Source organism: Epinephelus lanceolatus, chromosome 3, assembly GCF_041903045.1.
Source record: "Epinephelus lanceolatus isolate andai-2023 chromosome 3, ASM4190304v1, whole genome shotgun sequence".
Taxonomy (NCBI): Eukaryota; Metazoa; Chordata; class Actinopteri; order Perciformes; family Serranidae; genus Epinephelus; species Epinephelus lanceolatus.
Genome location: NC_135736.1, coordinates 7,976,344 through 8,000,168, shown reverse-complemented (window position 1 = coordinate 8,000,168; position 23,825 = coordinate 7,976,344). Strand labels below are relative to the sequence as shown.

At 39.9% G+C, this 23,825-nt stretch overlaps 1 protein-coding gene across 1 annotated transcript; it reads right to left on the bottom strand.

Moving 5' to 3' along the window:
- Window positions 1–222: 222 nt before the first annotated feature.
- haspin (histone H3 associated protein kinase) lies at window positions 223–20,177 on the bottom strand. The gene is made up of 15 exons (XM_033623123.2): window positions 19,693–20,177; window positions 17,736–17,882; window positions 17,276–17,422; window positions 13,475–15,458; window positions 9,970–10,114; window positions 9,679–9,824; window positions 9,348–9,536; window positions 7,657–7,742; window positions 7,419–7,481; window positions 6,474–6,565; window positions 6,216–6,295; window positions 5,492–5,580; window positions 3,863–4,005; window positions 3,672–3,774; window positions 223–1,632 (listed from the first exon to the last, which is right to left on the bottom strand). The coding sequence occupies exons 1-15, from the start codon at window positions 19,842–19,844 to the stop codon at window positions 1,431–1,433; spliced, it is 3,768 nt and encodes a 1,255-aa protein (XP_033479014.1). The 5' UTR covers window positions 19,845–20,177; the 3' UTR covers window positions 223–1,430.
- Between the last annotated feature and the right edge of the window lie 3,648 nt (window positions 20,178–23,825).

The window sequence follows — 23,825 nt, the reverse complement described above, 5'->3', positions numbered from 1 at the left end:
TCCCAAACAGGGAAACTGAAATTTTCATGTTTTCAGACCTTTATTAGATGTATTGAAGGAATTTTATTCTTCCATAGCGGTCAAACTCTCTCCAACCTGTACAAGAGGCTTACAATCATATATTTTGACACTGAGATTTCATTCAACAGATGGAGTCTCACATCTTTTTTTAAAATCAATCCTCTTTTTGAAAAACAGGCCAACAATGTGAAGGAGTCAGAGTGAAAGTGACAATACCAGAGATTTATTTTCAGTTCACCAAAAATAACACAAGGTTCTCAAAATGTGGGGGAGGACGGAGCGAGGTGGTCGTGCCAAACAAAGAGAAATCAATAAAACTAGACCTGACCAATCTCTACTATTGAAAACAAAAACAAACAAAAGAACTTCACCAGAACAAACGCAGAGGTGGCACCAAACAATAATCCTTGTGCTTCTAGACAAAAGTTGACTACATGAGGGGGAAGTGTATTAAACTCACCTATTGTCCTCACCTCCCACCACATGGCTCTTTCTAATAACCTGAACAAGTTGGCTCAACACAGCACAACAGCAGCTCAGGCTAAGAGCAGGGAACAAAGAGAGAGTGAACTCTTGAGGCGTGCTTCTTTTATTGAGCGCCAACGACTGATGACAGGCCAACTGCAAGTCTGAGGGAACCAATGAGCAGCATGACTGGGCTGCACAGGTGGAAAGCAATCAGGTTGTTAGCACCTGGAGAGAAACCAGGGGGGAGGCAGAGAGAAAGGAAAGCAGGGGGGAAGATAAAACACACACAACAGGCACTTTGCCATCACCTGGCTCATAACACCTGAAGACATTCAGTTTACAAAGATACTGTTTGACCCTGAAAAAGCAGTAACTGCTCAAATAAGAAGCTGGAACCAGAGTATTTTTGGTTAATATATGAATGAGTCCATTATAAAAACAGTTAGAAAATTGATTTTCAGTCAATCGACTTATTGATAAATCAACAAATCACCTCAGCACTAATCTAAATTACTCACAATACAACTTTCAAATAGTGTTAAAAAACTGCAAAAAATTTATTGATTAAGAATATTTTCTTCTGCATATAAACAGTATTTATGCAGTTAGTATTTATACAAATGACAAGTGGACCTAATCAGTCATGAAAATACGCAGTAAGCCTAAAAATCAAAATGTAAGACACATGAATACATGATTTTCAATGGATGTTTTAATAACTTTTGTCAGATGACAATTCTGTAAGCACTGTACATCAAAGGACCTTCGTCTCTGCTGTTGTGTTACAAGGAGATCAATAGCTGTCTTTGTGTGTCAGAGGTCATCATGGACGACGGGCAGACTGCTGACTGAAGATAAACCAGATATGTTGTACCTTCTTTATACCAAAGGACAGCCTGTGTGTGAGCACCCTCACACTTCATGTGCTCAGTGCTCACATACTACTGGAACATGGGGCAGTTCTGCAGCGCCTCAGTGGCAGAGCCGTACTGGAGGACGTTGTCATAGAAACGAGTGAGCTCCTCTCGCATGCCCTTGGCATTCCTCCCTCCTGGGGTCCGGTACTTCATGGAAAGCAGCTTGGAGCACAGGTAGTGGAGCCAAAGCACGTTGGTGTGGGGGTGGTAGTTACTCCAGTTGTTTCTGAGAGAAAAAGCAGCACAGCTTTAACAAATACATTTATATGTATATTATCTTATATAACACATAAGCAGAATTATTCACAAAAAGACTGATAATCTATGTTTCAAGCAATACTTCAACATTTCGGGAAATTTGCCTATTAGAAAAACAAGCATCACGTGAGGAAGATAAATATGAAGCTACAGCCAGGAGACAGTTAACTTAGCTTAGATCAGTCCCCAAGGAAGAATTGTAGCAATGACTTATAATTTTTTAACCTTGGTTTTTGAGATTTAGAGGTGCTGGTAGATATTTTTTTTCTTTAACTGTAAACAGAGCCAGGCTAGCTGTTTCCCTCTGTTTCCTGTCTCTAAGCTAAGCTAAGCTAACTGGCTTTCGCTTCATATTTAACAAATATGAGAATGGTACCATCTTTGGATCCAGGTCAAAGCAAGCACTCAAATAAGCATATTTCCCAAAATGTCAAACTATGCCTCTAAACTATTCCCCCCCAGCGTTTTAAAGCAGTATTATTGTGGGTGCCGCTGTCGCAAAGACAACCGCATCGATTTCCATTTTTCTCAGAGCCTAGCAACTACCAACAACACACTGCATTTTGTTTTCCACAGTTACTTTAGTCGTTCCACCATCCATCACTTCCACTACTGGGGATAGTGATGGCGAAGAACTTACATACTGATATGGTTTGGTAACTGGGGATAGCTGTCGATGGCTCACAGGGAAAACAAAAGCGGTATCCTCTTTCTGATTTGTTTGCGCAGTGGTTGACGCACTTCCTTTGCGCTGTAAATGTAGCCTCAATTTCCTGGAAGATTGTACCCGGTGACAGACAGAATTGCTCAGTGCAAGTGAGTCTTAGAGGGAGCCAGTCTAAACACTAATGGTGTCATTATTCTATAGCCATTACATTGTGCAATCAACATTTACTTCATAATAATACGTCAAAACAAAAAAACTTGTTGCCACTTTTAAGACAAATCACAATGAAAAAATATCCCATAATACAAATCATAGATGTATGCTGAGATCCATCTTATTAAAGGGGACCTGTCAGACTCAGTTTCAGCTTCATCCTTGTATTGTGGGTTTCTACTAGTACATGTTTAGATGCATTAAAGGTGAAGTGTGTAAGATTTAGTGGTGTCCAGTGGTGAGGATTGCAGACTGCAACCAGCTGAAAGGTCTCCTGGTTAGAATTCCTTCAGTGTTCATTGTTCAGGAGGTTTTTACTGGGAGCTTAATTATCAGCAGAGGTCTCTTCCTCTCCAAAACAAACAGACTGGTGATTTAAACCAGTGAAAACACAGAATAAAGCAATTTCACTTTACAATTGAGTGTTTTCCGAACACTGCTTGTTGCAGATGGGCCTTTAACTACGGTGGCTAACGCGAAACTACGAATGGTTTCCCATTCCCAGTAACCCTATATCTAGAGCTAGCATTTGGTTTGTCCTTTCTGAGCTACTGTAGAAACAACATGAACATGACAATAACCATAAATGAGGACTCGCACCCTGTGTAAATATGAATGGCTCATTGTATGGTAATGAAAACAGGTCTTATTTTTGGTGATTACAGGGTTTCCACACATCCATTTATTTCAGACAGCCTGCCAAAATATCAACATCTGGCGTCACATTGATAGTCTATTTTTGAAGTTGGACTGTTGTTGGAGTTGTTGGAATATATATACCCTTCGGTTATTCAGCTTGTTGCAAAAGTAGAAAAACATAGTAAACTGAGTATTTCGAACTGTGTGAAGCCTGAAGTTTTTGGGTGTATAATAAGAAAATTTCTACACAATTTAGTGGACTTGTATTTCTAGACATTCAAGCCCAGGTCAAATCAATAAGAAATCCAATGTTAACTCAGATATCCTTCACATTCTACCTCTTATTATACATATATGATGAAATATAGTTCTTTTTATGTGTTCATTGTTAAACTGCTCCATGTGACTCCTTTATAGCACAGGGAAAGTCCAGTTTCGCGGCACACTGGGTGCTTCTGAATTTGGCACAGACACACAAATGCACTGACCCATTCTCCTGTCTCATTAGTCTGTAGATGTCAAACTGGTAATCTCCCTGGCCCATAAAAAGCTCCTCATCCGTCGAGATATCACAGGACACGGTCAGATCATCTGAAGAGAACACAACATATGTTATTAATCTTTGTGATTCTAACAAGGCTGAAAATTTCCTGCACAAAACATGAAAATAATATCTGACCGATTTCTAGCCTGGAGAGAGAGTAGTCAATGATGCGGACCAGCACCCCTTTAGTTTCCAGAGTGTGGGCTGCTCCATTCAGGAGGAAGCTCCCTGTCTTCTGCTTGGTTGTTTTGACCAGCACATTGCCCCAGTGGAGGTCCCTGCAGTAAACAGCACAGGGGGGTAAAGTTGCTGTAACAAGACGCCAACAAATGATCCATCACACTGACAACACATACACCAACTGTGTCACTGCATTAGCTTACAAGACAAGTTTGACACTGAATACATTTCTCACATCTTATCTGGTTGTTTATTATTTGCTACATTTTATAGTAATTATCAGTATTATGGAAGCTGTTTGTATCATTATTCAATTTGATACACATCAGCACTATGGATCCATTAAAAACAGACATCCATAGGTGGTCATTATGAGCTTTGCCTTTATGGAAACTATAGCTGTAATCATTAGCCATTAATCAATAAGTCAATCAACTGCAAAATATTCAGCAAAGAATATAACAACGTGGGGCATCGGTGGCTTAGTGGTAGAGCAGGTGCCCCATGTACAAGACTGTTGCCGCAGCGGCCCGGGTTTGACTCCAGCCTGCTGCATGTCACTCCCTCTCTCTCTCTCCCCCTTTCAGGCTTGTCTGTCCTATCAAATAAAGGCTAAAAATGCCCGAAAAAATATCTTAAAAAAAAAGAAAAGAAAAGAATATAACAATGTTTTGCTCACCTTTATAGCAAACACACATACACATGTGACTAAGACTGCATTTCAAAATAAGATGTTAAGGTATACATAGGCTAACACACTGGCAGAAATTAGATTGATTGGATTATAGTCACAGGAATTATAAAACTTATATGTGTCCTTTATTATTTAAGAAATTCCTCAAAATTGTGAAAGAAATTACTTTATTCTTTGATGTTGCACTTTGGCACATTTTTTACATTCAAAGTACAAAAAAATAATGGAGTGACTATTTGCATCCGCGTCAAACTTTTCACACTGCAGCTATTCGGCTCTTCACATCCATTCCTACGATGCATTATTACGGATCCCCGTCTGTGCTGTCTAGCACTTGTCACACTGACGCATTGAGATCAGAAGCAGTTAGGATAAGGGCGAAGAGACCATGGTTAAGGCTAATACTAGCCAATCGAGGAAACTGTCTGAGATTTAAGTGGTAAATTTAAAAGAAAAACTCAAAAATGTGCTGAAGACACGGTGGATGAATGGGTCAGGCACAGAACCTTCACACAGGACACTGGGGTTTGAATCCCATGTGAGTCATAGTTCTCTCTGTCTGGACACAGTATGGAGTTTGGACTAGTAGCTGGTAGACTAGTAGTGCCAGTTTGCCTCCTGGGCACTACTGAGGTGCCCTTGAGCAGGACACCGAATCCCCTGTCTATGTGCCTGTCTACTGGAGGAAACACTATAACACGTCATTTGAATATTTCACTCTGGCTTCTGGGAAACTGTGATGGACATTTTATAGACTTAATATATGTGGTGTCTCCTCCTGCTCGGTGAGCACACAGCCTATAATGAATGCAGGCAGTCACAGCTGCTATAGTGTGTGTGTGTGTGTGTGTGTGTGTGTGTGTGTGTGTGTGTGTGTGTATGTACTCTACCTGTGTTCAAAGTGGAGCTCCTGCTCAGCAACAGCCAAGGCAGCAGTGATCTGATGAAGGATGCTCTTCGCCACCCCTAAAGACGCCAACTTGACAACACAATAAAGGCTTTGATTAAAAACTATTTGTACTCTCACACCACAAAAAACAACTTAATGATAATGTTTAGAAAAAATAGTGTTTCCAATTAATACACCGAATTGTCAGAAGTTCAGCACTTCTGTTAGATGCTCAGCTTCTTCTTCAATCTTTCAACATTATCTCCAGCATACATATTTAAGCTCTTACTGACATTAAGTTGTAATGACTAAATTCAAGGGACCATTTTTTTATGCATGCAGTCATTAAAGTTTGAGCACATTTTTACAGCTAGTGTGCAAGTATTATGAGCTAAATCTAGCATAATGTGAGTAGAGTATAGTGCTTGTGTTTGAGGACACAGTACTTGAAACTCTGGCTACAATAGTGAAACTGGAAAGAATATGAACAAGTTAAGGAGCAGACACACTCAGCTGCAATGTGTTAAAAAGAATTTCAGGCCATATGAAATTAAACCACACTTGAAGTTGAACAAATAACCTACGTGGGCTGAAACTCATGCTTACTTTTAGAGAGATTCATTGAGCAGTCACTGACATGACTGATAATGCTCTACATCACTGCAAAACATTGTACTACACAATGGAGGTATCACGCAGCCGTCATTCTGATGTGGTGTGCCTACCGTTCCATTGCTGTTCTCGAGGTCACTGCCTCCAAACTCAAACTCCAGGATTATGAATAATTGATCCTTTTCAAAGAAATCTAAGCCAAGAGAGTAAAACAGACCAGATGAAACACAAACACATAGCCTGTTCATAGATGCATGGATTTTTGCCCACTGTAAAATGGCTAATATGAAACAAAGAAAAGTCTCTTTGAGTTTGATCAGCCAGCTTGAAAGACATGTTTTCAAACATGAACAGGTTTTTCTCTCTCTGACCTGGTCTGTCGTTCTCAGAGCCTTTCTGCTTGTCAAAGGTGTCCCAGGCCTTCAGGAATTCTTTAGGGTAGGAGCCTTGAACGCAGTGAAGGCTGTGAGGAAACAAGTCAAATCACATTAAAGGGTAAAGTCTGTATATTTCAATCTGGCCCCAATTTTCCCAATGTTTTTTGTGTCTAAAAGGCTAATGGAAACATCACTTTTTTAAATTGGTCCAACAGCGGCAAAAAAGGGCTGCAGTGTAACCACTCAGGGCATTTGTGTACTGTCAGTTACCATCCACTTAGAGTGCTTTTGTTACCGCTGGCGGATCAGATTGTTTTTCTAAGTGACAACATTATTCAAAGTATCTCTATAGACCTTTTCGTTAAATTGTAAGATCATTTTTGTTTAACCACAAACAGCCCCGAAATCACTCTTGCCAAACCCACCAGACTCCATTTAAATAAACTAATTTAATCATCATGAAACACACATCAATCAAAGTCAGCAGAAACAAACTAAAACTCAAAATAGCCATTTTGGTTGATCTTCCCACTGTTCCAACAATCACCAACTCTGGTTTGGTTGAAATAAACCCTTATATCACACAGTTACATATACAAATACACTGACTCTATACAGGTATTACTTACCCTTTAGTTAAATGCAGTCTGGTGGGTTTGGCAATGGCTATTTTGGGGCTGTTTCTGGTTAAACAATAAAGGATTTTGATTTTTAAAAAGGTCTGCCTGTCAGTGGCAAAATCAAACACTTTAAGGGGATGTAAGTTGATGGTGTACAAACGCCCTGAGTGGCTACACTGCAGTCTGTTTTGTGGATGCTGGCTGCAGCCCTTTTGCTCAATACCAGACCACTTTCAAAAACTGTTGCTCCCATTAGTCACTCAGACACAATAACACAAGCTAACAGACAAACAGACAAAGACTAGAGAGGGTTTCTTACTCATTGAGTCCAATAAATCCTTGAGTTTTGTTCTGCTGCTTGTCTTTCAGGCTGCTCAGCTCCCTGGAAGAAAAATCAAATAACACTGTTTAGCTCAACTACTCTCAAGAGGTTTCCAAGGCTCATCACGTATCACTTAACTGAAACATTCAGACTTTATGGCTACCCTCCTATGTTATAGTTTCCCAGTAAATGGAGAGGTGTGGTGTGCAGTGTTTGTCCTCCATGTACTTCTTACTTTGAGATAATAATCTCATGGAGAATCTCTCCTAAGGTCTTCTGGTCTTCTCCATTTACCCTCTCACTGCCCTCTACTGGAATGATCTGTCAAGACAAGAGCTATTGTTATACTGCAGAATACACACACATACGTACACACATATGTGCATTGAAAAAGACACATTTTTTATTAAGTTACTATGTGGTCTCTTGGCACTTTGGCATGCTCAAGCAAAATGCCTTGCATTGTTTTGCTATGGTTCTCTTCTCAGTTTAAGATAACAGTCCTGAGTATGGAGATCCACTCCAAAATATTTTCAACTCAAGGTGCACTTACTGGTTTTCTTCCATAGAGCTTTCAACCATTCCTCACTCTCCTTTTGTGGCAAATGCCATAAGCTCAGGTCTCATCACATGATAACTACAAATGCCTGTTACATGTGACCAAAATTCATTACTCATGTCCTGTGATGAAACCTGAGCAAATTTCATTCACTGAAAAAAGCCATGAAATATGGTCAAAAGCTCTAGAACATATGATGCTACTGAAATAACAGGAAGACCGAGTGACATCAGATATGCATTGTTTTTTGCAAATATGTCTCCGTCTGATACACAGTCTCTAAACGTGTCTCAATAAATCTTAATATCAAATGGCAGTACTTAAAAATTACAGTAAATGTCAAGTTGGCACCCAGGTATCATGATAGTATTGAATTGGGAGACAAGCATGTCATCCCAGCCCTAAAAATGACTGTTTTCGTCAGGAATGAAGTGTGATGGCTTTCTAGAGTGATATAACGGCTTCAGCTACCCATAGGAAAGAGCTGTCTGCCAGTAAGGTAGAGCTATGAAAATATTCTAAATATAGCATACACTTAAACAGATATTGATTTTTGGGGTGGCTGAAATATGTTTTGCTGCTGCCCCTGTCCACAGCAGCAGTGCATTGCTCAGCTTCCGTGGCGGTACTACTGCCTGTGTCTCCAAACTAACCCACAGCCATCTACTGTAGGTTATACACTGTCTAGGGAAAGGTAACTTATACAACCCTCACTTCAAAATGCCAAAGTTTGCCTTTAAAGGAACACTTCACACACAAATTGTCTGTATATCAATTAGTTATGAATTGTTACTTTGAATTCATCAAGAAAATGGCAGATGTTGATCTGTTGATTGATTGGGGACCACTTTTACAGCAGTAAAACTACATCAAAACACCCATTTACAAACTCACACACAACTCGACAGTATAATCCAAGTCTCATTTATCCAGTTGTATGCTCAGTGCTTCCCAAACACATGCATCTCTGCTAAAAAACCTATTAAACCTAGTATTTAAAACTGAACTTAAGTGAAAGTTATCTATGCTTTATTCAAAGCCAGACTCCAATACTAAAGTTTTTTTAGCGACTTGGATTATACTGCACAAGCGGTGTTAGAGTTTGTTAATGGATGTTTTGATATAGTTTTGCTGTTGACAAATGTGGTCTCTAATCAAACAATAAATCAATATGTTCGCCATTTTCAGCAGAGGCATGCGAGAAGAAAATCTTTTCCACAAATTCAAGGTAGCAGCATGACTAACTGATTTACAAATGCTAATTTTATGGATGAACTTTTCCTTTTAGATGCAATAGGGTTTATATCACATTGTGATATCTAACACACAACCTAATATATGCACATGATAAACACAAACATACATACCTTAAGAGCAACAGTGTCTCCTGAGGCATTGGTGGTGGAGAAGACTTCACCGAACGTCCCCTCCCCTATCTTCACACACTTTTTCATACGCTGTGGGAGAATACACTCCTCCCATGGCAGAGGCTGCTGTTGGCCGCACTCAGCATACACCTTCTCTGCATCTGACAGATCTGCATCCTCACACACACTCTGTGACAAAAGACAGGAGGGAGGAAGTGATGCATGTTCCTATCAAGTTTAACAACCCATTTACAGTAAAACACCAAGCATGCAGAAAGTAGCATAAACTTAAAAATGATGACTCTTTCATGGCTGCACATGTGTACTATACCAGAGAGCAGTGGCTATGTAGTTGTGACTGCAGGCGCCGGGAGAGTGGTGTCTTAAAGGGTGTGGCAAAGAGGTCCTGGCTGACATCTGCTAACTCCACTCTTTTAGGTGTGCCCGACAAATGTCCACTTCTCGGAGTGAGTAGCACTGAGGAAACAGAATGAGAGATAAGAGACAAGGACAATTAGAGTATAATAAGAGTATTGGTAATTGGTCCTGGAAGCTTGAAATTAAAAAATGTCCCAAACAATTGAGGGACCAATCTGAACATGGGACAGCATGTGTGTATTACCCAAGCCCTTGCGATGAACAGAGAGGGCAGCTTTGAGCCGGCTCCAAGTCTGTGTGTTGGGTGTGAGGTCAGCCAACAGAGACGAGAGGTTGAGCCTACTCGCTTTCACCGGGGTGGTGAAATTCATGGTAGTTCCCAACAGCTCCTGAACACAGGATGGATATCACAGTTTGTCAATAACGCCACAGCTCCCCCTGTGGTCATTTTAAATCCCTCCAAACTATTAACATTTAAGTACAGTTGGGGTTAGGGCTGCACGGTATATGCGGTAGATGGTAGAAATGATATAAATTTGGCCCACAGCAGAGATTTGCGCTCTACCGTCCTATCGTCGATGACGTCATCACACCTGCCTCAGTGTGAAAATGGCTGCGAGCACAGAGACAGCGGAGCAAGAGGAGCTGGTTCACGTCCGTGATTTAGTGTAGCACGTGCAACACGTGTTGCTGGAGAACTTGTGAGTGAGTGAGTTAATGTTTTATGAACAGCCCCGGACTTCTCAGACTCTTTTAGCGACTTACCGCTCAGAGGGAACTCATTCAGCATCTCCTCTGGCAGCAGCACATCATCTCTCCCTCTCCTCTCCTCTCCTCTCTCGCCATGCGCACACGGGAGTTGGTTTTCGGCAAGAGATTTTGTCATAAACCTTTGGTAATGTAAACCTATGTGACGTTAGGGGCTCCACAAAAAACTCCATATGTGAATGTGTGATAGTTGTGGTATCATAACAGCCTGTCACAGGTTACAGCCTGATGATTAGAGGAGAAATGGCAGAGCATAAAGGTCCAGGTGGAAAAAACACAACTCAGTAATTTAGGATTTTGCTAAAAGAAGGAAATCACCTTTTGATATAGATCCCAGGGGACATTTTGCACCATAGAGTGCTGGGTTTTAATTTTGAGTTTTGAGATCTGCATTCTGCACAATAAATGCTTTAAAAAATACATTATATCTTTGCTTTTGTTGTTGTTGGATTTTTTTTAATATCAATTTAGCTTTGCTAAGGGACTACAAACCCATTCAGAAACACTTCTGTCTATTAGAACTTTTACACTTAAATTTATACCATGATATATACCGTTACCATGAAGGGATTCGATTTATACCGTGATATGAATTTTAGGTCGTACCGCCCAGCCCTAGTTGGGTTGATTGTAGTAATAGCAACAATACACATTTTTTGACCCAAACCAGTTTGTTTGTGGTGTTTAAGTTGGCCCAAAAACATACATGCAAAATATGCCCCCTGTAACTTTGCCATGCATATAATTTGGAGTTATATTTGCCGAGGTCCAGAAATTGTACTTATTTTCATCCATGGCATGAAAATATGTCAAACTGACTCAGCGGCAAATAAAAATCTACAGATAGAAGGTAAAGCCTAACTATACAGCTGACAGTGTAAATTGAACCACCACATCACAAGAGAAAAGACGATGAATACAAAGGGAAAAAAAATATTCAACGAGCTGTGTGTCATCACAGTGTGTGCAGATGAACGGTGTTTGGCTTCACCTAGAGCTCCTCGCCCGTGCCAATAACTACAGTACCTGACCTTCACTGCCATCCGTCTGCTGGCAGATGGGAGGGGAGCCCCGGGGGAAGCCAAACACCATTCAACTGCACACACTGCGATGACACACAGTTGGATGAATATCGACAAAGTTTCCTTGCTTCCCTTAACTGGTTCCTGTAGGACAGGGAAGACTTTTTTTTCACTGTTACAATCTTTGACAACCATAAGAAACATGTACATACATTCAGAGCTACACCCTCAGTAGCTAGCTAGCTAACCCTACACTTTTCAGGGTTTGATTTTGGTTTTGGAATGGGGAACAAAGGTATATCTCCTTCAAACCTCTTGGGATAACAGGAATCATTATAACAAGAGTCCCAGGCACAACGCTTAGCATGAAATCAGCAAAAACCATCCTGAAAATGAAGGAAATCCTAAAATATTGCACAAGATTCTATGGAGTACAGCCGTGTTGTTGTTGGACCCTTGTTGGAGCTGGTTGATGCTGCGCAATTTTTGGCCAATTTGCGTCCAAGGGGTGGGACTTGGTAAAGGGTCAATTTATGCAGCAGTAAATGTAATAGGCTTATGCTAATAATGTTAGCATGTTGTATATGTGGGGTAAACATGTCTAGTATGGGACAATTGTTTTGTCAGTGAACCTTATGTGAATGAAGCCACATTTTGTAATGTCACTTTTGTAAAATGTTGCTGTTGTTCCCAGCTTTACACTAGTAAAGAACAGTCCACTAGCCACTCGGCTTTTGTATGCAATGTAAAATATCATAGGCTTATGCCAGTAAGTTCAGCATGTTGTATTTGTGGGGAAAACCTGTCTAGCAAAAGAAAAGTGTTTGGTCTATGAACCCTGAGTTATAATTTTGTGCATTTGTTTAATGTTGTTGCTATTAAGCCATGTTTTATGTGTTTTAGCTGAATCAATCAAACTTAACTGCACCTCAAAGAAACTCAACACAGTGGCCTTAACTCTTGTTAATGATGATGACACATTGACTTAACTGTCAGGAGTTCAGAAGCTATTTTTCAACCAAATAAAAATATAAAAAGTTCATGGTTGAGGTTGTATTTATTGACAAAAACTGGCCAGGACATTTCATCTGGAAAGTGTCCTTGTTGCTGCAATAGTTCCGTCATAAACAAAATTCTATGTCAAACTTTCAGTAAACATAACCAAAACTATTTTTCAAGTGTGGATAGTACTGAAGATAAATTGATACTTTGAGAACTTTTTGTTTTTTTTCCCTTCATTAGAACCTGGCTTGAATAGCATCACATCAAATGCAGCAATGTAAAATGCCTGATGGTCCTTGATCAACCCAAAGAATTATTCAACCTCCCAGACCCTTTACATGTATACTAAACATTTTGCTTGAACCATATTTTAGGCACAGAGTGGATAGACATCAACACTGTGCAAATGTAAGAGAGATTTCCTCGGTGAAACCTCCCTGAATAAATAAATGTTAAAAACCACTTTCTCAGATAACAATAAATATTTAATAAATCAGGTGATGTTTCAACATGTTCTTGTACCATAAAACCTGCAGAAAGCCACAGGGAGAAACATGAAAGTGATGCTTAATGTCCTATTTACCGGGAATATATTTAACTATCACTGCTTGAAAACTATTTATAGGGACCCTGCTGAAAAACTTTGATTGCATTCAAGTATTGAGAGTCTGCCACCCGCCTGACTGAATTTTTCCTCGACAACTGCAGGTGCACAGCATCTGGTAAAAGGGTTGCAGCTAACAAATACTTGATTTTCTTTCATTGAACTAATAATTTAGTTGAAAGGTCCACCGCTAGTTTCAACAGCCCAAAATTAACCCTTTACATTGCTTAATATTCCGACAGCATCTAACAAATAATCAAAACTGTCGATTAATGTATCTGTCAGTACACATTCAGTGAATAAACATGCTATTCAGCAGTGCTGTACTGTGTTTGTGTGCAGACTGTTCTCACCCTTGGCGGTTTGTGTTGTGTGCAGATGAGGTCGTTGATGCTGCAGTCCACGGCCTTGCTAGTGCCCATCTGTGCAGTCCTGCCCCTGAACACGTGTGTGTTGGCACTTCCTTTGTTTTTCCAGCGACTCACACTCAGACCGCTCACACACGCCTTCCTGGTCGTCCCCGGCCGGTCTGTGGACGTGCTCCTTCTTTTCTTTTCTTTAGGAGCCAGAGACGTCTTTTTTCTTTTGTGGGGAATGTTGCAAAAGTTCTTTACTTCTTTGTCTGAAGCAATCTTGTCCTCAGAGCTTGTTGAGCCTCTCTTTTTCCTACTGACTTTCATGGCAGAAGTTTTTTCATTGCAGTGATTAGTGTCACTCTCAGACTGGTAGTCATTCCTTGTCTGGTCGTCACTCGACGAGTCCAACACGACTGTGGGTGATTTAAGTGTTGTGTCTTTGAGCTGCAGACTTTCTTTCAGTTGTGATAAAGTTACTCTCTTTATTTCAACAACGGCACTGCCAGTGAGACATTTCTCCTTCAGCATCATTGAGAGCACCGCTGCCTTTCTTCCTGTTTTTGGGTCAGACTGCGTCTGAGCTACTGGACTGCTGTTGTTTATTGACTGCCTAACAGGCGCCATCATACTCTCAGTGATTTTTTCTGCACATGCAAGATCTCCTGGGTCCTCAGTGTTAAGTGTGAGGTCATTTTCACATTTGTTTACATCAGATTTCAGTTTTGACGGAGACATTTTTTTGAGCTGAACTGTGCATTTCTTAATAAGACTTCTGTCCTTTACAGCTTCATCAAACAGTGTTTGCACAGAGCTGTTGGCCGGTAATTTTGTACCTATGATATGGTCAATGCTGCTGTCTGTGTGGTGGGTAGAGTCAACATAAAGTACTGCTGACTGCTCCATGGACTCCTGTGTGGATGACTGCTCAGCTGATGGTGAACTGTTGACTGAAGCTGCGTGTCCAGAAGGCTCAAAACTATTTCCTGACTGTAAAGAATCACTGGTTGTCATGGTTGTGACAGATAAACGAAGATGAACTGATGTTTGTGAAGACTGTGAAACGTCATTAGTATGACAGCTGTGCACAGACAGGGGATGTTCATTTGTTTGCAGGCTGTGGGCTGAGCTTGAATGTCCCAAACAGGATGAGTAGGTTGTTTGACTACACAGCTGTGACATGGTGAGGTTGTCAAATCTTTCCAGCTGCACGGTGCAGCGCTCGGTCAAACATTTCTCCTTCAGAGCCTCTATTAGCCATTCTAACCCTCCTGCAGCTGACACAAAATGACTACTGCTTCCACTGTCATCTGTAGAGAGCAGACTCAGACTTGGTAATTCTTTATCCTTCTTGGTTTTTACGTCTTTCTCACTGAAGCTACTTCTCTTGTTCGTGCACTTGGGCTCCATGAATGAATCACCAGAAGGTTCTTCATGGTGATGCACATCTGGTTCTTGCCCGTCAAGGCTCAACTGTGGCTTCTTATCAGGTAGAAGCCCAATGGTTGGTGCAGAACATGGTGGGGAGATGGGCTGCTCCAGCGAATCAGCGTCTTCTTGGAATGTGCTCAAGACACCTATACAACTTGGGGAGGAAGATCGATCATTGATAGATAAGTGTTTAAGGCATGGCCGTTTGCTGAGGGAGCCCGCTGAGGGTGTAGAGCAGAAGATGGGTTTCCTGGGGCAAGGTCCAAGGCTGTGATCTCTCGACTCATTGAGGGATATCTCTCGGAGGGGGTTGGTAGCAAAGCTGACAGTCCCTGCAGTGTTCGCTGAGTTCTCTGCACTTGACACCACAAATGGTGGGGGGGCCCTCCTCCTCCTCCTAGTAGGCCGAAGAATCCTGCTGGAATCAAAGGCTCCAGAAGTAAAGTCATCAGAAGAGTTGAGTATATTAGACGTTACTTTAGGGGGTCTGGGTTTGGCAGTGGATGCACGTCTGCGGCGGGTTACAAAGCGGCCTGCAGAGGGTGGATGACCACTGAGAAAAAGAAGAAAAGGAAGAAGAAAGCTTATGATTACAGCAATTACTGAGGACAATTTGCAGGTATTCAGACTGAAAAAAGCTCTGAATAAAAAACATGTGGGAGGCTGCATTGATGGGGGTATTAGATAACTGCATTTTAAGGCTTAAATTTTAAGGCTTATAATAATAATATAATTTTGTGGCAATGATTGCAAGATGGAAGGCAAAGCAGAAATACTGTTCATATTACGAAGCAATCACCTGGGGTGTGCAATTACATGTATTTAGCTAGCCTATCCAGCATCTTGCCTGATGGTGTTGCACTGCGGCAAAAGTTGAGCCAGGTTAGGACTTTTTTTTTTTAAAGCTTTTTTCTCAACCAGACGGGCTGAATGGGAGGGCTATATTTTTCCAAGCAGAGCCAATTTTGGTCTAAACGCAGCCTTATGCCAGCCTTACACTGAACAATTTTTCAAAGTAATTTGATGTCAACCAATTTCCCAATGTCGGAATAAAATCATGGGCCTTTAACCTAAGTTTATGTGGGCTCCTGTGATCTCGATAGTTTGGTTTAAAGCTGTTCTAAAACACAGCGTGAGCTGTCTTATGTCATTCTTTTTTTTTTCTTGACGTTCTGATAAGATAGATAATAATAAACATCTTTAATATCATAAGTTTTTAGTCTTGGCTCACGCAAATACTGAAGTTCAATGACGCAAACATTGTCAACAACTAATAGTTCTGCTCTCTCCAGCATCAAATAGGAAGCAGCAAACCAGGTAAAAACGTGAACAAGTCTTGGTTCTCTTAGACTGTGGAAAAGGAGGAGAAACTGGTGTAGTGGAGTGAACAAGAGTCTGTGTTTGATTCTCTGTGTATCTGATTCACCAACCAGCACTTATTTCAGTGAGAAATCTTTATTTTTTGAAACAGGTTGCCTCTCTTTCCCACAGTCTCCTGCCACTAAAATAGTGCCGCTTACCAAGGAAGGCTGGTAGAGTGCTGAGGCTGCAAAATTCAAAATGTAAAGTTTGTGTGCCAATATGGTTTATCTTTATGGATTACACTGATGCTGAATTGATGAGAATACTGTTTACATATGACAACTTTTATCTTGTGTTCCAAGAGTTATGTGTTTTTACGGACATGTGAGGAATTGTTAATATGTCATATTTCTTAAAGGGAGTTTGGTGTAATGTCTTACACCAGGAGCAGGATGGGAAACAATCACAAAATAAATCTAGTTGTAGTCTTGCAAATTGTGACCCTGAAACATCCCCAGTCTTTGCAAAATCTTACAGAGTTTGACTAAAACCCTACATTGTCTTTAGATGTGAGGGGGTGTGAGACTTTAGTCTTTTAAAAGTATTCTAAGTATTTTCAAAGTCTTCTAGTGTCTGGTAGGCATTAGGTAACAGGCACTTTTTAGCTGATTCATGAGGGGATCAACAGACTGACTGGCTGAATACTTTGAGTTTCTCTTCATTTGAACTAAAGATAAACTTGATTTGAATACTTAACTGCTGATGGGTATTGTTTTGGTCAATATTTTGACATTTGATATTTATTTAAAAAAGCAGTCTTGGGTGCGAGATCTCAAAGTGCAGTATTCAAAATGAATGGTGGGTATTGTAGGAACTTAAATCAGTTGAATCTGCTTGAATGCATGAGCCCTGGTACTGCCAATGATGTCAAATGTCTCCTGACAGACACCGTTGTAGTAACGTTAAAAAAAAAAAACAACAACAACACAGAACCACAAAACTCTGTACATGCTGAAAATCCTCTGTGCTTCCATAATGTGTTCTGCTCACGCATGTTTGTGCACAGACCTGGCTGTCTTGCTCTGAGCAGGCTGATGACAGGGAGGAGAGGGTCTGATGTTCTCCTCGTCACTGCTGGTGTCTGTCACACATAATGCCACTTTTCTCTTGGCAGGACGGACTGCTCTATCACAGGCAACACTAGTCCTCTTCGCTCTGATAATAAAGAAAAGATTAGGACCAACAAATGAGCAAGTGAGGATATGGAGCATTAGCAATTAGGTCAGGAAAAAAATGTTAAGAAATTAAATGATGTAAAGAAACTCACGGATATTATGTCAAATCTGCAATTGGCATGATTAACTAAATCTTAAAGTACAATGAAATCTGATTAGTAATGTATTATATAAGTTATTGTCATTTTAAAAATCTATAATTGGTTAGATATCACCAGTTTACTTATTACTAAATGCATATTAATGAAATAATGACATCTCTCAAAATTGCGAGCTGCATGTTATCTACAGACCTGATTGTCTTGCTCTGCTGAGCAGGATGAGGGCAGGGAGGAGAGGGGATGTAGTCCTCATCAAAGGTGTTCTCAGCCAGACATTGCATGGCTTTTGTCTTAGCAGGACGCCCCGCTCTACGACTTCCAACACTGGTCTTCCTCTGTCTGCAACAGGCGAAACGGATGAACACGTTAGGTGCAGTATGATACTGGACACGTGAGCCAGTTAGGTTTGGAAAAGCTTTGAACAACAATTTGCCTAGAATCGTTGTCTTGGGTATTTTGGTAGCCAACCCATCTCTGTAAACTTAAATACACCATCTCCACACAGTGGCATTGTTTGTGGAGTATTTCTCTGTGTAAACAATAGGGCTGCCACGATTAGTCGACTAATCGATGACTAATCGACTATTAAAATAATCGGTGACTATTTTAGCAGTCGACTAATCGGTTTGAGTCATTTTTCATAGAAAAGCACTATAAAAGTACCCCAAAATACTCTTACTGCAGCTTCTTTCGTTCAGATATTGGCAGCTTTACACACTCTCCCGTGACAGTGAACTAAAACCCTTTGGCGTGAGTACAAAACAAGACATTAGATGACGTAATTTTGGGGTTTGGGCGAGACAGACCGACATTTTTCAACATTTTAACACATTTTTCGATGAAATGATTAGTCGACTAATCGAAGAAATAATTGACAGATTAGTCGACAATGAAAATAATCGTTAGTGGCAGCCCTAGTAAACAAATTGTGTAAAACCCGATTCTAAAAAAGTTGGGATGCTGTGTAAAACATAACTAAAAAACAAGTGTTCTGTTTTTTGAGCATTTCACAACTTTCCTAGTCCCTTGTTGCCTCTTCCAACTTTTGGAAGATGTGGCAAATATACAATTAAGATTAAGTGGGTCTGGACAAAAAAAAAACAAAAAAAAAAAACAGTATCAGTTTGAACATTAAATATCTTGTCTCTGTACTGTATTAAATTGAATGTAAGTCGAAAAGGAATTGCAAATCATTACAATCTGTTTTGATTCCTGTTTTAAACAATGTCTCACCTTTTTTTGGAATCAGGGTTGTACATATCACTGATCCAATCTATCTTAAATATCTTCACACTTTTGGCACTGTCTATGGCAATATACCTAATGAGACCGTCCTGATGAGGTGAGCTCAACATTCTGTTTCACTCTCTGATACAGAATATTGAGCTCACCTCATCAGGATGGTTTTACCAGGCTAAATATACCTTTCAGGGGTTTGTATAAAAACAGCCTGAGTGATGGATTTTTGAGCCAGATACAAATAGATACATTGCTTTCTGACAGTTTAATTATAATTATATGTTGGCCAATATTCTTTGTTTTCCTTTTTTTTTTTTTTTTTACATAACATAAACACACATTTTTAAATGATCCCTTACATTTGAACAGGAAAGAACAGAGCTGGACATTTTGCAGCTGAGAAACTTGTCACAAGATTGACTGTACTGCAGTTTTGTTTGGCTTAACAGCCAACATACAGTAGGTGTACTGTGTCAGCTGATACATGTAGCTACATATCTGTGCTAAGCTAAAAATATGATAATAATATAAACCATACTGATATATCAATGATGGGTCAGGCTATAACTTGAGATGCCTTTAAAAATCACAGTATAGCCAAAAATCCGTGCTGTCCAATGTGACTAAAGTGATATCTCGTGAGCAAGTTCAGACACCCCTGTATGGAAATGTTCATGCACTTGTTAGTTCCCTTTTTATATATTAAATGTATACCTTCCTCTTTCCTCATATTAATACATTTTTCACTGTATGTTACTCCTTGCCATGCAAAGTTACCCTAAAACCTAAGTGTAGAGCCTCATGAAATGACACGACCCATTAACAGGGAGAATGACAGCCACCAGGATGACGGGACTCTTCTCACCTGTATAGACTCTAACATACCCAGTGGTGCTCTGACCTGACATACCTCACTCTGGTAGGTTTTGCTGGTTCAAACACAGAGATGTCGCTTTCTGTTGAGCGCGAGCTGTCGAAGGCCTGTTTGCGGTTTTCAGGCGAGACCCAGGCGGACAGCTTTCGCCTCCCCTTACCGTATGTCTTCAAAAATAACGGCTTCATAGTTGAAATTACAGCTATTACCGTGCCAATAAGCCAAACCTATGTCATACAAACGGGCAGAGAAGTGTTCAAAAGCATTTAACGGTATAAATCCAGATGAGAGCAACGTTGTCATCAGTCAGTAAAGTTTAGCCAGACAGCTCGACCTTTAGCTAACGGTGCTAATATATCAACGCGTTACAACTTATCAACGGTGACCGACGAAACTCATTGAAACTCCATTCATATGGCTGTTTAAACTCATATCCATGACTGAAATCGTCACTTTCTATCTTTTGTATATCTCGCTCATTATTTCCCCGAATGAACCCGCTGGACCCGCTTCTCGTTCAAACTGCTGGGCACCGATGATTGGTCAACAGCCGGTGACGATGTCAGCACAGCGCCACCTGGCGGGCTGGAGGAGATACAGCTCAGAGGTGGAGGCGAGAGGAAGAAACAATATCTCTTTATGTGAGCATGTATTTAAACACATTTCCAGCAAGTGTATGGCGTTGTAATATCCAGTATTCCACAATATTTTTGCAGAGATTTATTTGTTGTAGAGTGAAATGTTGGGATAATACTACATGTAGGTAGTGGCGCTTGGTAGTTAGGATAGGCCCTAGTGCAAGATTTTGCATCCAAACCTGACTTGACATTGGACAACATCAACATACATATTACTCAGTAATCAACAGTACAAATCTGCACATTACAAAATTGTCCAATAAAATATAGTATCCATTCAATTCAATATATTTTATAGTTTATTTGTGGCTTTATAGTTTATGTAAAGTAAACATATAATTGTACTGTACACACACACACACACGCACACAGACACACACACACGCACACACACAAATAAGTCATGATGGAAATGGGTTTGCCTTTATGACAGCATAAGGCACTTGGTCCCACTTTTTTAAATTAACATGAGCTGTTCTCTGTATTTCTGAGAAGGCAATCTGAATGAGCTACAAGGGCCTGCTCTCTGGCCAACACACTGTTGGAGGGCCCCATGGCCCCCAGAGCAACTGCCCTGCCTGCACTGTTGATATTTACGCCTCTGAGTGTAGGCCAACATGTGTAAAATGTTGTTTAAATCTGTGTTGTGCAATTGTTTTGGTCGTCGTGCTACAATAGGGGCTAAACAAAAGTGGAACCCGTGTATGTCGTCAATAGCGTGTAACACATAATGCAGTAAACAGGTGTAACCACCAGGTGTCGCCATTTCATTAGACTGTATTGCGCTATGGAGCGTTTATTCCACAGACTTATATGCATACTTAACACCACATAAATGTTTGTGATATATACTTATATATTGTTGATTATTGTTTATGACACCACATCTATTTAAGATATTAATATAAATCAAATAAATATCGGAAAATTCATGTTCTTTCACAAAAGAGGATATTGACTATAGAGCACTGCAGTCTCTTCTAATCAGTGGGCAACAGTTTGCATCAGAAATCAAACAACAATAAGTTTAACACCAGACTTCCTGCATGTTATGACACTTTAATGTTAACTATCATATGCAGCATGGTTGAGCAATAACTGCAAAGTATAGCTGAGAGTTAATACTACCAGAGGAAAGGTAAGCAGGTCATCAAAATCACAAGGTAAAGTGTCTCGACTAAATTCCATGAAGTATTTCAGTCAAAGTTAAAAAATTAATATGTGGTGTGTTTATCATGCACACGTTGAGTGTTTGCATCTTCTTAATGCGCCACATTGCACCTACACTCAGCTAGACCAATATGCCTGCAGTCCATTCAGATTTCAACACGTTTAAACAGTTTATACTTTGTGATTTGGCACTTTTAGACCATTAATTACAAGTCATGTAACAATGTTGCCAATTACATTTCAAAGCAAAGGCATAGTTGGCAATTTGTTTAATCACTTTCCTCCCCTCCAGGCACTGAATGCTTCCCATTCGTTTCTGTATAATATGAAAATCATCTTGCAGAGACTTGAAAGTTGCTCTAACGTAATCCAATTAATTATTTCATATGCAACTCCAGAATGGACTAAAATAAAATGCTAAATGCCGTTAAAGTGTTCTGAGACTGTGACCACATTAGACTTGATGCAACTCTCTTTTCAGCACGATTAAGGCAGGACAAATGCACATTTCTGTCTTAGAAGAACATTTACCACAAGTGCACACAATGCATCTATTCAAGCCTGTTGGGGCATGAATACTGTTAAGTTTGTTCATAAGTATAATGTTGAGCAGTTTTAAGCTGGTTCCTCTTTATGCAAGGAAGATACTGATCTACACATTCATTTAGGCCCTACACACTGTTTTTGTTTTGTTTTTTGGCATTGCAAAGCTTACACAGCAAATTCCGTTGAATGAGATTTCCCCAAACAATAGATGTGCTCATTTCAGTCTAACTGCTATTTCAGTTGTCCCATGTGATTTGATTTCAATAGCTGCAACTCTGAATCCTACCAAATGCTGCCATGTGCTGAGGCTTTGCATTGTTCAGTTTGTAGTTATCAGTGGACAACAGACACTGAAAAATCAAATATGAATGTTGCTTTAAATGTATTTCCTGGATGGTCTTACATTATGAGTATTATTAGGTAGAAAACTGAGTTATAACAATAAGAACAAACTGTTAATAATGTTTATCTCGAGGCTGATGTTTTGTTATTTGATGGCAGCACTTTGGGTTTGTAAGTGACCACATCATGATGGTATGATAGTGTTTCTATTAACCCAGTGTGACTGTTTCGATTTTTTGAAAGAAATTTCAATCTACCATCGGACGAATTTGGTTGTTTCTGCCCTTTTAAATAATATATGGAATAAACCATAGCACAACACAATACAGTAACATTATCCCCCTTGTACATAACTGATCTTATAACAGCTAATTAATTGCAAAATTACCACCATACTCCTCTGTTGTAGCACTCACACTACATTTTTACATCATGTCTCATCATTATTATAGCTACTGTGTATATGCTGCATTCTGTCATCTTGTATTTATTTATATATTACATATCTATATATCACATATTAACACAGTGGTTCTAGTTATTTGTTCTGATTATGCATGAATACAACTTTATACATATATTTCTAATATACCTATATTTATTGTATCACTTTGGTCTGGATTACCACGGACGACACTATTGATTTTGCACATAGTTATCACACTGGCCTTGGGTAAAGTATTGTTTATTGATCTCTAACCCATCTGCAATCTGTAGTCTATATATATTTCCTACTCATCTGTATCCCATTTCTACCTTTCTGGTCTGCAGGGAATTTCCCCTCAGGGGGGTTAATAAAGTATATAAAATTAAAAAAAATAATAACGTTTAATAGGTTTATTTTAATCATCATCATCATCATCACATCATTGTTTATTACATAAGAAAGTTGGGTGGAAGTCGTTGGCATTGAAAAGCAATCAGCACTGCATACTATTTATTTATAAAGCACTTCTTGGCAAACCACCTGAGTATCTCACGTCTTTTAACCTACAGAACTAATTCACACTGTGCCAGGTCCCAAGACTATTTGGTTATAGAAAATCATCATGTTCATTCTGAGACCAGGAAACTCTCTACGCATCACACAAGTGGAACAATCTGCAGAAGCTTGTAAAATTAGATAAACTAACACCTTTTAATCAGTCTAAATCCCTTCTGACTGACCCTGAGCAGTGTGAATGCATGTGTTTCCTGTGAATTGGTGTTGTGCCCTACTGTATGTTGATGTCCATGTCCTTACATATTGAAACCTTTGGATTTTTCTATTGTTTTATAATCTATTGATTTATACTGTAACTTCTGTGTGCTCCTACTGTTTTTTATCAGGCATGTCCACAATGTGGCCAGGGGGCCTGGCAACACTATGATATAGTTTGTAGAGATGCACCAAGCAGCAGCTGTACAGGCAGAACTAATGTGTTTTCATGAAAAGACAATAAACAAGCAAACTAATGGACCTAGCAGCAGATT